Source organism: Pterocles gutturalis, unplaced genomic scaffold, assembly GCF_000699245.1.
Source record: "Pterocles gutturalis isolate BGI_N339 unplaced genomic scaffold, ASM69924v1 scaffold5623, whole genome shotgun sequence".
In the NCBI taxonomy this organism is placed as follows: Eukaryota; Metazoa; Chordata; class Aves; order Pterocliformes; family Pteroclidae; genus Pterocles; species Pterocles gutturalis.
The window spans coordinates 25121-40402 of NW_010125389.1; the positions used below are offsets into that span (position 1 = coordinate 25121).

Sequence of the window (15282 nt, forward strand, 5' to 3'; positions counted from 1 at the left end):
GCACTATCAGATCGCTGGACAGCACTCAAGGAAATTATGATCTGGAGACGAGCATGTGGTGGAGCTTATAAATTCTGTCAGGCCAGTTGTTTCCACAAAGATGCTTACGACCAAGACCAGAGAACAATGGATAAATTTATTCCCCGATCCTTTCTGAAAGGGAAAAAGCCTCTTCATTGCTTCTAATTGAAACACCGCATTTCTATTACAATTTCATTTTCTCAGCAGTTTCTTTTCCACTCATTCAAGAGCTATCAACAAATCACCAGCTTGTCCTTTCCTTCCCCTTTATTTCCACACCCAAAATACCTCAATCCTCTCTATCACACAAACGACACAGCTGACTGGCAAGCGAGGATCTCCCGGCTGTTTCGAGGAAATGAATAGACTCGTTCCTCCTCCTACGGCACAGACAACCGAATCGTGGATCTTCAGCTTGGCAAAGCACCCCAGCTTGTAAAGTGGCCTGAGACCTCCCCGTGCTCCGTTTCCACCAGGCTCCCAGATGCACGTCCCATCCGAGGGGACACCAAGCTGGCTCCAGATTTCCACGGAGGTGACGGGAGGGTCTGGAGAGGGCTCTGCAGCCTGCCACCGGCTCCTCCAGATCGCTCACCCAGGAAAAACCAGCCGCTGGAGCTGGGGAACACAGCTCCAGATACAGTAGAAACCCAGGTGATACTTTTTATCTAAAGAGAGTTACAGAGTTACGATGTACTGCCTCCAAGGTTAGTTTGGTTTTTTTCTTTCTTGCTTTTTTTCTTGCTAAGAAATCAAGAGAACAGAGTTCTTCACTCTCCGAGCTGGTCCAGCTTACCGGAGCACACTGGAAAGAGCCCACACTCCTGCAAGCCCTGCACCGCCACCAGCTCCATTTCAACTGCCACGCTTTCAAATCCTGACCAAACCCATCAGCACGTACCTCCGCAAACACGAACCCCCCAGCGCTGGCTCTCGGCGTTTGGGAGGCAGCTGGGGGCTGGCTGAACACCCTGGGCAGGAAGGTACGGTCCTGCCATCGCCAGGAGAAGAAAGTGAACTATTGTAAAGCCAGAGCAGATCGCCAAGCCCTGTCCTATCCCAAAAATATCCAAGTTTTCCCAGGAAAGACCTCACTCTGTGCAGAAGATAACGAGTCCATCTTTATGGCACCAGAAGCACCTTCCAGATGACCATCACTCTTGGTGTGCCCATGGGCTGGGCAGGAGACAAAGGGGAGCAGGAGGAAGGATGTGTGCAGGATGTCTCTCTGATAAAATCTCTCCCTACACCTACAACATGTCTGGAATTTCAAGGGAAACGAAAGATCCTGTTAACACTGTGTCCCCGTGTGCTCTGTACCCTGCCACACTTTGGCAGGAGGGCGGTAGGAACCAAAAATACGTATTTTTAAGCTGCCAGTTTACCTGTTATCGATTTTGTGTTCATGCACGTGCGGGAAGCGTGCTCAGCCGCGTTCCCAAGCTTCCCAACATGACTAAAGACTAACCCAACACAACCAAAGCCTAGCAACACGAGCTGCTGTCCTGTCCACCAAACACAGCTTTCCTCCACTGCCACACAACTCTCCGCGACGCTGAAAAGTTTGCTTCTAGTTTAACGGGGAAAGATGTCTTTGTCCTGGCGTAAGAAATAGGGAATGCCCCGAAGGAAGATCGCTGCCACACCAGCACAAGCTGCACAGGTCACTCCTGTGCTTTATACAAGCTTTTTAGACTCATGGCCTCGCCTCTTCTCTTATACCCCCCTTCAAAATGGGCCAAGATCAGCCATTGGAAGGAACAAAGGGATTTAATTACACAATGAAATAACGGGGTCTGGCCCCTCAGATACATCCCTGGAAGCTCAGCCTCTGATCTGAGCGAGGACCACGGGTGAGCAACGACGAACCAGACCGCTCCCGGGTTCTGCAGCAAGCTCTGCTGGAGGAAAACCCAAGATCCCGGTTACAAAACATTCAGGACCTATTACACGCCTCTTACTCATCTTAGGTAAAGGAAACAAGTGCTAGAATTTTACTACTTCAAGGGAAAAACCCCTGCCCGCTAAATCAGGAAGGTAACATAACCAAGGCTTCAGCCTCTGCCAGACAGAGTCCATATTCCCTTCCTTCAGGAGGATTTTAAGCTCCTCGCAGGCACCAGCGCTGACAATTACAAACCTAAGATGGGGACTAGAACATGCGAGAGAGAGTCGTGCGGTTTCCTTGCTCAAAAAAGAAGCTGAAAAGCTCATTCTTCCAGGCTGGCTTTAGACAAACTGGGAGAAGCTGCCGGCTCTAGCTGCACTGCAGGAAAAAGAGCATTTGGAAAAGAGGCTGTCGGGAGGAGGGGCTGGGTGGCACACGAGAAATTTCACTCTGATTGCAAAAATAAGCTGTTCTAATCCACCTCAGTAAATGTAGGTAAGTCTGGTCATTTGGCAGAAGCAGGTACAAAATCAAAAAGGGAGGACGCTGGAGGGAACTGCTGCTGGCCTCACCCCATTCCCGCAGCGGAGAGCGTGCAGAGCAGCCGGCGCTGCTCCCGCTGCAGCCATTGATTTTTCAGAGGTCGATACTCCACTCCCACGGATCTGCTCGGCAGGAGCTTTAATCATATCTACTGCTCCTACCCTGTGCCACCCCTCTTCCTCCCCCCCTCCAAACACCCAGCACACTAACAAATTTCATCTTCTCAGGCTTCGGAGAGGAGAGATTCCAACGCTGGAGCTGCAGCACCAAGTGGAGAAGGAGCAACGGGATTCCTCCCCAGAACAAATGCCGCTGGAGGGAAACCCACCGTGCGGACAGCTGGCGATCCCACTCGGGTACTGAGCTCTTCTGCAGGACCCTGGGAAATGCAGCAGCAAAACTCTCCAGAAGAGTTTCCGTTTTAACCCTTTGAAAGCTGCTCAGGTTCTAAAAAGTACTGCCAGGTTTATTTAAACATTGCTACGACATAAATTACTCCAAGCAGCAGTGGGAAATGCTGAAGTTTTGGTTTAGTGTCACCTGAACTAAGGCAGATGTCGGCCGGCCATCCAGCAGCACCATCGCCACGCGAAAGGATAAAACCTCCGGCTTCACCAGCAGCACCGACCCTAGAGCAAGCTGCAGGAAAGCAGCACAGAGGATCCCAGGCACAACGAGCGGCAACATCGCAGCAGCTTCTGAGGATGCTCTCAGCAACACCCATTGTTTGGGAGGGTGTTGGGGATGCAGGAGGAGACCTCCGAGTTCAATCCCATCCGTCGGAAAGGCCGGTCTGACATCAGGCGTCGGGAAGGGAAGTGCAAGCGAGGAACTAGTAGGGGTCCTCAAGTGACAGACCACAACTCTGTGAATAGATGAGGTTTTGGTTTCCTTCTAGAGGTTTTTACGTATTCTGCTTCAGTCTGAAGACAAACCCCAGGTCACAAAAGCCACTAAATCACCTAAGAGGCAGGAAGGCACCTGCCCACTGCCAGCCACAAGGATATTCCAATTCCACGTCCTCTGGAAGGTGCTTTCCAGTCCCCAGTGTGTTCGGTTTACACTCCAAAGCATTTAGTCATCTCAGCACGTGATTACGCCGCCGTGCCAACCACAGGCGTCAGGGTGGGCACAGAAACGCGGCACGGGCGGGAGTTTGAAATCATTCAAAAAATATAAAAGGCCCCTGTTCAGGCCAACGCTTTGGATTTTAAGCCAACTCAGCTTTTAGTGTCGTTATCAGCCTCTTTGAAACAATTAAGAAGGACAGGAACAATTTCTAAAGAAAGGAAAGGAGGGAAGATTTTAGGAGAGAACAAGATTTCTAAGGCAGAGGGTATTTGCAAGCCTGATGAACCTGGTGGTCCTCTGGCTGGCAAAAGCTGCTGAAGGGACAGCTGAAAGCTGGCAGCTCCTTCCCAAAGTCCGTCACACCCGTGGGGAGGCATCAACGGAGCGACACGAGGGGCTACAGCTGAGCCCCCGACACTGCCAGCTGGGGCATCTCCAGGAAACCACTTCCAGGCAGGAACCTGTCTGCAACACCGCGCCCGTGAGCTGGATGGGCAGCGAAAATGAAGACGTGTTTGAAAGACCCAAGGAAATTCTCTTCTCGCCCTGGCTCGGAGCAGCAAGCGTGCATGGGAAGAGGTAAAATAACCATGGAAACCTGGCCCAGGCCAGACGCTGACATACGCCCAGGGCTACCCTGGGGGTCAGGGTGCCAGAACAGTCAATTCCGAGAGACGTCACTTCTTGTCATTTCAGGAAATTCAACGTATTGGGGTTTGTTTTTTTTTTCCTTAAATAAAGGTTTCTGTTTTCCTAGGTAAGACCTGATTCAAAATTATAATAAAAACCAATTACACAACTCCTCCTCCAGTTAGCAGGACCTGTTTGAAATCACAGCACGGACCCTGTGCCCACAAGGGTGTGGGCAGGAGCCCATCGGAGCCGCGCGGCCGCTGCAGGGAGGGAGCCCAGCCGACCGAGCCTTGGGCCCCTGCCATGCCCCACATCCGAGCGCCGGGTGGAGAGTTTTCTCCATGGCATTTATGATCGTGCACGTCTCCGAGACAAGTCGATCCAGCATGCCAAAAGGCTATTAACAGGGAAACGATTCCTGTAAACTGAAAGCTCAGGTGTGGCAGCGTTTAGAAGGCGTGCAGCGCTGCCAGCCAACGCCAAACACCTTCATTTATCCCCGCAGCCGCTCCGCGCCGCAGAGGACGGTCACACCAAGCCGGACTGTCCCTCCCCTGCGCGGCGGGGGACCTCTGGCAGGGTTCAGTTTGGATGGAAAGGGAAGAGGATGAGGCCGGTACATCCGACATCAGACCGACAAGAGGCTTCCGCATATTTTTAAGAAGGTCTCCAATCAGACCAAGTCAGCAGCGAAAAGGAAGTGAAAAACTGATTTCCCTGCCCTACACCGAGCTTCTCTTTAAAAGGGGAGGGTCACTTGGCGAGATGTGCACAGCTACGGCGCAAGGAGCAGCTCGGTATTTCCAGGCTGCAGCAGCGCAGGGGATGCGTGTGACAGAGCACAGACTATTGTTCGGGATCCAAGAGCAGAACTGGTCATCCTACAGCAATTTCCTGATTAAACACTGACCCGCCTAGTCGCTCTGGCCAGCCCTAAAAGAGCAAAGAGCCCGTCCTGTCCCCAGCCAGCTGCCAGCATCCCTGCTGCCCACCTCCACGCGGAGGTCGCCGGCTCCTCTTTCGGTCGGGTCTGTAACAGAAATCGCCCTGAAGAAAACGAAAGGCTGGGGGTTAGGGGAATCTGTGCGAGGCGTGCAGGCAGGAAGCAGAGCTGAGCGGCTCACGACCAGAATAGAAACAGGAAACGAGCCCGGCATCGAGCATAGCGCAACCCGCTGCTGCCAGCGCAGGCTCCCACGGAGCGGCACCGGCGGGCGCGCAGCATCCTCTCCAAAGGGACGCTGGGGGGTGGCGGAGGCGGAGGGCTCCGTGCAGCCCCGAGCGGGTCCGGGTGATGCAGCATGGGGTGGGGAGTTTCCTCCCAAGAGCACCGGGTGGGATTAGCTCCATCCAAACCCGGAGGAAGGGGTGGGAGGAGAGAAAATTGCCACATGGACAAGTAGCTGAGCAGCCCTGAGCAGCAGGTCACAGGCGTGAAACATGTCACTGGAGTGGCTGGGAGGTAAGGGGGGCCTACTCTCTCAGAAGGTCTGATTTCCTTCACTCCTCAGGAGAAAAAAAAAAAAAAAATCAAAAAGGCACAGCCTTCTCAAGAAAACACAGAAAAAAAAAAGAAACATTTTCAACTCCTTGTATTACCATAACCTGGGATAGAAACCTTCGCATCAGCATAAACTGGAATGCACCACTCTCTCTAATAGCACCAGGGTTCACGTCCCTCGGGGCAAGCCTCGGGCACTGGGGTGTTTCTCTGCACAGCCAGGGTGATGCCCAGGCACCAGAGCATGCAACTGCCCCGCTCTGACATGCAGACATCACTAATCCCTCTCTTAAGGCAAGCAATAAGACCAGCTCAAAAATACAAACCAGACAGAAGCACGAAGTCCCATACGGAAAAAGAAAAAAAGAATAAAAAAGGAGCTTGAAGTGACCATCAGATTCAACTATGGAAGGGTGTCAAAATGATTAATTTTGAGCTCAAAGAATTTTTAAGAAAAGGTTCATTTCCTGGGCTGCACCTCCCTCCCCATCCACAGCAGCTTTGAGGCAGTTTTTTGCTGCATTTCAGCCTGTTGCATGGATTATTTCCAGGTCAGGGGACGCAGCTGACAGAGCTCAACTTTATTCCACTTCAAGTACCTGGAGAACAAGTGAAATGACCACTTGGTGAGAATGGAAAATCCAAACGGTGCTTCTGTGACAACCTCCAGTGTCCCAATTCAGGAACTACTTGACTTAAAGGAAGAGGTCATCAAACCAAAAACACCCCACAACTGCTGGGGAGAGTCACAAAAGGGTTCCTCCTGGACAAGACAAAACTCTGCAGCCTCGTTCCTCTCCCTTCCCCACAAAACCTCATTTTGCTAAATCCATCGTGCAAAGACCCACGACCAGAACCCAGCTCAAAGGTCTAACACGGATCAGGACCTGGTTTTCAGTTGGTTATATTCCTTTCTGCCCTTGACAAGGCATTTTTCAGATCTCAAGTCTGAGATGAACCAAAGTGAAACATTTTTCCAACAGAGCAGAACGTGAGATGAAAACCATTCCCACTCCGCATCAAGATGAAAACAACCTACCCAGGAAAGGGCCGGGGTTTCTCCCTCGGGCTGTACAGTACACTGACCAAAACAAACCAAGGACATTCTGGGGTGGGATGCTGAGATTTCTGTCCAAGCTGCCCCAGTTTGCTTCATCACATATTCACTGCAACAAAAACTCAATTGCAACCTTGCTATTTCAGGACTGCCAAAGCCTTGCCAGCGTTTGTCCTCCTGGTTCGGCCCAAGTCCAACCCCACGCAGAACCTTTCGTGTCAAAGCACTGCTGAAAACAATACCTCTCACCAAAGTTTTGGATAGGAATGGAGAGAAGGTCCAGTGAAAAGCCAATACGAGCCAGTATCTACCAGTATCAAATCAGTTTTGCTTTATAAACGGCTTTTGGGACCAGCCTGGAAGCCCTCCCACCACAGCTATCAACCTCTGCGCTTGGGAAGATATCAACAGCGTGGCGTGGCAACCAGTGTCTCGATGCTCTGCTCCTCACCCATCTCAGACACTCGCAGGGACGCGTTACTCTTTAAAAGGCATCAGTGAGTTCAAGTTAGCAGCAGCATTCTCCCCCAAAATACAGCAAATACGATCTTCTGAAAGGGAACAACAAACCAGGGAACACTGAAGACCAGACATTTTCCTAGTTACAGACAAGCAGAGAAAGCATCAGGTAACTCACTGATTTGACTCTCCTATTAAAAGTCTGAATACAGGAACATCACCAGGAAAAAAGTTGAGTTAGTGACACAAAAATCATTATCGGGAAGATATCTTGAAGACCCAGAAGGGCCAACGGGCCATCTCTCAGGCAGGTCCTCACAAAGCCAGCCAGAGCTCCCAGGAGTTGACACCATCACATCGTCACCCCCTGGGAGACCAGCACCTACCTCCTGAAACGGTCACAGGATCAGAGCAAGAAATACTCCCCCCCCCCCCCCCCCCCACCCCACAAAAAAAAATGATGTACAACGGCCAAAGCCTCGTCAAGGCACGGGGTACATCAATTCAACACCCCACAAGAACCTAAAAACCTTTTCCTGCTGGAGCTGATCCATGTTTAACTAGAGAGGATGCACGGCATGATTTTCCCCGGTCCCAAGCTGGCCGGTGAGCTCTTCCACAGCACCCACTGAGGCTTGGAACAAGGCTCCAAACTCCACCAAAAAAATTAAGAGCCCACAAACTAACCCTGCTTCTCTAAGTCAGACATCATGGCAAAACAGGGATCCAGGAATCCTCCCGAGTAGGATAAAACTTTCTAAACCAGACAGACTGAGCATTAGAAGGAAGATAAAAAGAAATTGATAGCACCCTTCCCCGTAGCTCTTTTGTTTCTGAGCATCCCCAGGCCAAACTTTGTGCAAGAGATTGATCCCTGAAACATTGGCTTCCCTACAACGTCCTCCCTTTAAACCGCTCCACAGCGTCGCTGTCTGATGCTTTATTTACAGACGGGTGCTGCTCTCGTCCTACAAGATCCTAACAAGACAACAAGGAATCACGAACCATCTACAAGAATAAGGGTAAGTTTCTGCAGGGAGTCTCCTTATTTTTTTTTTTTTTAATTTTTGCCTACCAAGGAAGAAAAGGCCCCAAAATACACCAGGGTTGGGTAAGCTAAAGCCTACTTGATTTCGTAAATGCAAATTATCTGGTGGGAAAGTCAGGAAAACAAGATGACTGTAAAGTCTGTTTACAACAGAACCTTTCTAGCTAGCCACTTCTAAAAGCTGGACCCATTCTTTGCACCCTGGAAACCCAGCAAAGCTCTAAAGTACCGGATCAGACATCGCTGGACATTTCAACCGCCTCAACGGGATCCAATCCCCCCGTTTCCAGGCTCCTTCCCTCTCCCCGCAGAGGTGGGTATCTTTCCTTAAACTGCTTGGGCAAAGGCAAAAACTTGAAAAGGGCCAAATACATTTAACCACAAGGTATAAAATCAACTCCCACTCGGTGCCGAGAAGGAGCCACTTTGCTAAAGCAGAGGAACTAATTCCTATAATCTGAGTCAGAGGGCACTGATTGGTAGGATTCACGGCGGCTCCATCAACAATGCCGCTGAACAGGACTTCCCACCGTTCCCAGCTCGAGCAATTTCTTCAATTACTTCAGTGGCTTCACTTTTCCTACATTCTTTGCCAGAAGATGGGTCACATGGAAGAACTTGTGGAGAGGCAGAGTGGAAAGAAACATGCTATTTTAAAGGGTTTTTGTTTTTTTTTTTCCCCCCCCAGGCCTCAGAACAAATTAAATCTTTGTAATCAGGGTCCAAAAGGAGAAAAAAAAATAAAAAAAGGGGAAAAAAAGGAAAAGAAAGAAAAAGAAACAACCCACAACTACCCCCATTAGGTGGTCAGAACTAGAATCAGTTTGTATTTTGGGTGACAATTTGTACCCACAGTCCAAGGGAATTATTTCAAGGGGCTCACAACAAAGCCGTTCTCATTGCTGAGAGCAAAAATAACTTTGCTGTGTACACAGCTCACCCTCCTCTGACCAACCCAACTGCAGCTCAGAAAACTGACTTAGCCAGTGGCTAAATAAAAAAATAAAAGCTCACTTACTTCCTACTGCTTGCAATGAAAGTAACCAGAAAAATCAGAACTCAGCAGCTCAAAACTTCCCCTCCGAGTCAGAGGCACTTGTGCAAACTAATCTCAACTTTTAACCCTTCTCCATTTTCTTGATGAGATTTTAACCCAAAGTTAAACTTTTCTGGTCCAAAAACTGCTGGAACTCCAGGCATGGATCTCATACCCAACTGTTCCCTGCACAGACAGCAAGCAGATTTAGAATGCAAAAGAAAATATAATTCTCCATCTGTCAAGGAAGGAACTATCTGTGACTGATCTGCCTCACTCCAGGTACTAATAAACTTCTCTTTTTCACCAACTGTTCCATCAGATTGGACCAAAGCAGCTTAAATCAGCAGAATAAGGATCCAACGACACAGAAAAAGAATCGCGCTGCCAGTCTGCTCAGCACCAGTGCAACGGTGGGCTGGAGGAACAGGAAAATAAAATAAAAACGAGACATTTGCCCCCAAGGTCAGGGTCTGCTCTAACAGAGGTCAGGTACTTCAGACACTGCAAACAGAGAGCTTGAAAAAAAACACCTTTTAGCTAAAACGGGCAGACCAGAGTATTGAGGGTTAAACTTTACTCTCAAATCCATTACTTTTGTAAATTACATTTAATCTCCAGTGGGAAGCCAGAAGCTAATGACTTATAAAAAGCACAGGCAGCCTCCATCCTTCCCATTTCCATGTGGAATACTCCCAGTGCCAATTTCTCCTGCTGTGCTTCTGCTTGCCCTCGCCCCGTTCCCGTCCACACCAGCTCACCACTCACCGGCAGGCTAGACGGTCTGGACTGAAGGTTCAAGTTCATATCTTCTTGCCCTTTGCTGGAAGCCATTGAGGGAGCAGATGATGCCTGGGACCCAAATGAGTCTTGAGATAACTCCTGAAACATCAAGAAACACCAAAAAAAACACAAATGGGAATAAAATAAAGGCTCTGCTGGAATCACTCTGGTATATTCTCACATTGTGGAAGAACTATGTACCCTTGGGGACATTTGCCCAAAACAGGAAATAAGACAGCAAAGAGTTCAAGGCAGCACGCCTACGGCTCTGCCAGAGGACAAACGCCGCCGGACCGCTACGGAGAGCGTTGGGAGTCGAAGTCTAGAACATGACGAAACAGTAATTATCTGGCTTTCCCTTATTACAAAGGGAAAAAGAACAGAGACTGTCCTGGGAGACTGCCCACGTCGCTGCTTCATCTTCTAACATCTCACGATACCTACGGTCGTACTTCATTACACCAACAAGGCAAGTCAATTAAAACCACCAACCTTTCAAAAGCTACCTTCGATGCACTGCAACGTTTGCTGAAAGGACCCAGCTAGCTTTTCACAGTATTAAAATATTACTAAGCTTTGCTAAAAATAAATACGATTTATAAAAATAAATAAATTTGCTTCCTGATTTTATCTTCAATTCCATGCGCTTGTTGCTTTATTTCTCCTCCCTAAAGCCAAGTTCTATATTGAACAGCAAACTCTCCCATCATCATCATCGATGTGCCACTCTGCAAACCGTGCTCTGCCATCGCGTTAAACCAAGTAGCTCTGCAGAGCACCTGGAGAACCTTGCAGACCACAGTGTGAAACCATACCACTACAAAACCCTTTGGACTAGTACTGCCGATCAGGAACATTTACTTCAAAACCGGAGTATTAGGGCGGCTTAGCCTGCTACCATCATCACATCCCTGCGTAAGAGATACCGCTCTCGACACGAGAAGGCAGCACATCGATTACTGTCATCATTCCAGCCAGCTTGCTGATGGGGAGTTCAACCGACTTTAATGTACAAAGATAACGATTTGCTCAGGTTTCTTTAAAAAAAAAAATCCCGTACAGAAGGAAACAAAGCAGGAGGCAGCCTACCTGAGGAGGGGGGAAGCGTTGCTGGGAGTATGCAGACTGCTGCTGCTGCGGCTGGGACTGAGCGTATGAAGATGACTGCTGAGAAAGAGCCGAGGAAGCCGTCTGCTGAGTTTGTTGCTGCTGCTGGTAGGGTGACTGGGACTGCTGCTGCGAGTAGGGAGCCTGAGCCTGTTGATGTTGCTGGGCTGCGGACTGCTGCTGAGGATACGGGGTCGGGGACTGCTGATGGGGCGGCTGGGGCTGCTGCTGAGAATACGCAGGCTGCGATGGCTGAAGCTGGGGAGGTTGAGACTGAGGTTGTTGCTGCTGCTGATAAGCAGGTTGAGAGTGAGGGGTCTGGGATGGAGGCTGCTGGGAATACGGAGGCTGCTGCTGCTGGGGATGAGGGCTTTGCTGGTTGTAATACGGAGCCTGGCTTTGCTGCCCATACGCACTGGGGCCCTGCTGGCCGTAGGGAGGAATCTGCAGAAGAAGAGGGGAGAGTCACACCAGTTATCAAAGTGTTTTACATGCACACACAAAGTAAGAATTCAAGAAGAAAAATTTCAGAGACCTGAGCAGAGCAGCTAACTGGGAATGGACTGGAAATGCCGCTACACAGACACTTCCCAAACAACAGCAAAAGTCAGTTGTGTATGACATCTCTCTTGGCAATAACAGAATTTTAACAGGCACCATAACTAAGTTTTTAGGGATCCCTAATCGAGCGCCCTTCAATTATAGTAACATGGAAAGGCAAGAGCGCTTGCTTAAAAAAAAAAAAAAAAAAAAAAAAGGGTTTTGAGGATTTTTAGCCTGAGAGGGGAAAAGGATCCCTATCTGACCGCCCTTCAATGATAGTAACATTGAAAGGCAAGACTGCTTGCTTCAAAAAAAAGAAAAAAAAAGGCAGCCTTGTGAATCCTGCAAACAGTCCAGCAGGAGCCATTTGAATCTCGTAATGAGCCAAAACTGACCTAGAAGTCATTTCTTCTGTAAAGACCAGCTGTGTCTTTAACAGAACACAGTGGACAGAGTCTCTCACTCCCCTCGCTATTTATTTTCCCCGTTGGATTCACTGCTCTGCCGCTGCCTCTCTTGGAAGCGAGGAATCCACAGGTACATCGATCACACCTGGAGCAAGCGTGGTGGAACCCGCAGCCTAGAGAAATGCCCCTTTACCCAGGCAGCCGATTCCAACCCGGCTGAAGGTGCTCCCTTCAGAACACACTCAACTTTGCTGCTCTCCTGCCGGCCCCTGCCATGAACAGAGACCACAGCTGCTGGGGTGCTCTACCTGCTGTGCGTACGAGATGCTGCCCATTGCACTCTGCGTCCTGCTTTGCATCCCCATGGGGTATCTCTGGGGAGCCTGCGGGCCGTAGGGCTGGCCCGGATAGCCGTGTCCTTGCTGCGGCCCCGCCTGAGGTCCCTGCTGCTGGCTGTACGGGTTGTTCGCTCCATACGGCTGAGGACGCATCTTCCCCATCTGATCCATCGGGCTTGGCTGCAAAGCAAGTTGAGACACATGATGTACATCCAGCTGCATACAGGAATCATTCACAACTTCCAAAAAAAACCCAGAAGAAAACTTCAACAGGTTGGCGCAGAGAAGCAGAAGCTCGTCTCCCTCTTCCCACGGTTACGTTCAGAATTACAGCAGGATTCCTGCACACGGATGTTTCACCAAGAACAAACCCAAGGAGGAGACGTTATTTTATGTTGACATATCTCCTGTGGCCAGAGGACAGGAAAGAAGGGGGGAAGGCTCATTAAGAAAGATGAATTATCAGTACAAATGGCTTTTCCCCATAGTACGTAGCAGTTTAACGTCCAGATATTCCACAAGGTCAATTCAAGCTGAAAATTTAATATTCACAAGAATACAGCTTCCTTCACATCTAACAAGGTCTCCCAAAACACTACAGGCTGTTGATTTACACTTACACATTTCAATTAATCCACATTGATGCAGTAATACCGGGCAGTGCTACCGACATTCACGGCACTCAAGACTACAGGCACATTTTTGACACCCCCCCCCCTATTTTTTTTAACGTGTGCTTTGCATCTGCTGCCTTTTGTAGAATAAAGGTTTCTAAATCAACTTTTTTCAGAGGCAAGACCAAAAGTCAGCCTTGAAAGTCAGGTCCCCAAGTTTTAGAGCAAACACGATGAGATGAGTGAATAAATGCAATTTTCCCATGACTTCTTCATCTAGGCTACCCCTGCCTGGAGCCAAGGCATAAGAACAGTCAATCAAATTTCCCGAAAATACTTTAAACCTTAAAATACAGTCTTTCTACCCAGGCAGGACTGTTCCCACGCTGAAGCAAGGACTGCCATCAGGCTCTTCTGGCGTAGTGACCTCTCACCGAATCCCGGGCACAGTCTTTAACCTGCATCCCTGGGACTGAATAAGAATCGTTCACTGATCTCCTGGTGACCTAACCAATGCCCATTAGATGTTTTCCACCAGATCACCATGACAATGGACTCTCTATTACACCATTCCTTCCTGCGACTAGCCCTAGGGTGGTATTTGTACAGATCCACCCTCTCTCAGGTGCTTGAGGAGTGGCCCTACAGGTCTGCACAAGCAAATATCGCACAAAGCCAGCTCCTGCTGCAGCGCTGCAGGAATCCCAGAGACCAGAACGCTATTTCAGTTATGTTTGCAGAATCCACCCTCCTAGGGGGGGAGAAGAAAAAAAAAAAAAAAAAAAAAGTTCGTGCAGTATGTTACACTTCAGAAAATCCCACCCCAACAGCCAGCACAGCTTGAAGTCCCAACACACAGCCCCTGAAAACATTTGTTTGACCAGCTGTCTGCTCCGGCGTGCCTGCCAGGCAAGGCAGCACCGAGCCCACGCCAAACAGAAGGGGTAGGGGCGCAACGGGGAGGTAATGGTGTAAATCGTGTGGGGCAGCGGGAGGGAATTTAATGGAGATGGCAGGAGATGCACCCCATTTTTGTTAAAGGGGGGCTACCCACTCAACGGGATCAGGCTTCCTTGGACAAATCTGCACAAAGATGGCACAGAGCAATTAAGAACCAGGTCCAAGTCCTCTCCTCTGCTCCAGCTCAGCCCCGAACACCCCTAGAAACCCGGGGTTTGCCATCCTATGGAAGATGTTCCCAAACGAGCCCGTGCAGGGCACCAGCATGTCTCTATCGAGGCAGATTTTAGACACCAGGACACGCTCAGTTGTGCTGATGTTTCCATTTTCGTCCATGCTGATACTAAAACAGCTCCGAAAAAGTGACATTTCCTATTGTATGTTCAGGTTATCGCAGATGCTACTGCGGAGGAACCCCGCAGACCCCCCAGATCCTGCGCTCCCAAGCGGCCGTACCCCGCAGACCACGAGGGGTTTTGCATCATGCTCTGAAACAAGGACCTCCGTTCAGGGGGTCAGAAAAAAAACAGGTCTTTGATGGCTGTAGGGAATGCTCTGAGCTTTCACACACCCCAACGGATGCGAGCTGCGTTCACATCTTCCAACCAACTGCCCCTAATGCTTCCCGAGCCTCGCCTTGTGGGTATCGCCTCAGATTACCGACATCTCTTCCCTCCCCACGTTATCTTTGGTACACACAAACGGTGCCACCGGGACGTCCCAGCCCCCAGCTTTTGACAAGTCAATCCTCTCTTTCACCACCCCCGGAACACACACCTCCTTTCTTCTTCTACCTGATGAAGCACAACTTTGGGGTTACTCACTGAACATTTCAGCATCTTTTCCATTTGTTACTTCCTTCCTCCTGGTTGTTACCTCACCTTCTTGGCTGCTACCAAGGGCAGCTTCTCAAACACATTCCTGTTTGGGGTTTTTTAATTTTTTTTTTCCTTAAATACGCACACACCACACGCTGCCTGCGCTGCACAGATTTTCTTGTCTGTGGTCACCCACAAAGCTAAGGAAGGACAGAAACAAGGTGCAGATCCACTTTTCCATGACTCCTACAGGAAGCATGACAACCATTAAAAAACTTCAAGAAACATTTGGAACTGTTTATGCAGCCTTAGAAAAAAAAAAAGAAAAAAATAAAAAAAAAAGAAAAGGAAAAGAAAAAACCCAAAACACAAAACCCAAACATGTTTCCAGGATGTGACCAAGTCGTCACCTCGATTACCCAGCGTAGGAGGACACAACGTGCTCCCAAACTGCG

At 49.3% G+C, this 15282-nt stretch overlaps 1 protein-coding gene across 1 annotated transcript in view; it reads right to left on the reverse strand.

The window, feature by feature from the left end:
- Window positions 1–12657, reverse strand: part of ARID1A (AT rich interactive domain 1A (SWI-like)) — a 35790-nt gene extending 23133 nt beyond the window's left edge. The window contains 3 exon segments of the mRNA XM_010078536.1: window positions 10026–10139; window positions 11130–11591; window positions 12406–12657. Coding sequence (XP_010076838.1) covers window positions 10026–10139; window positions 11130–11591; window positions 12406–12657 — 828 coding nt within the window.
- Between the last annotated feature and the right edge of the window lie 2625 nt (window positions 12658–15282).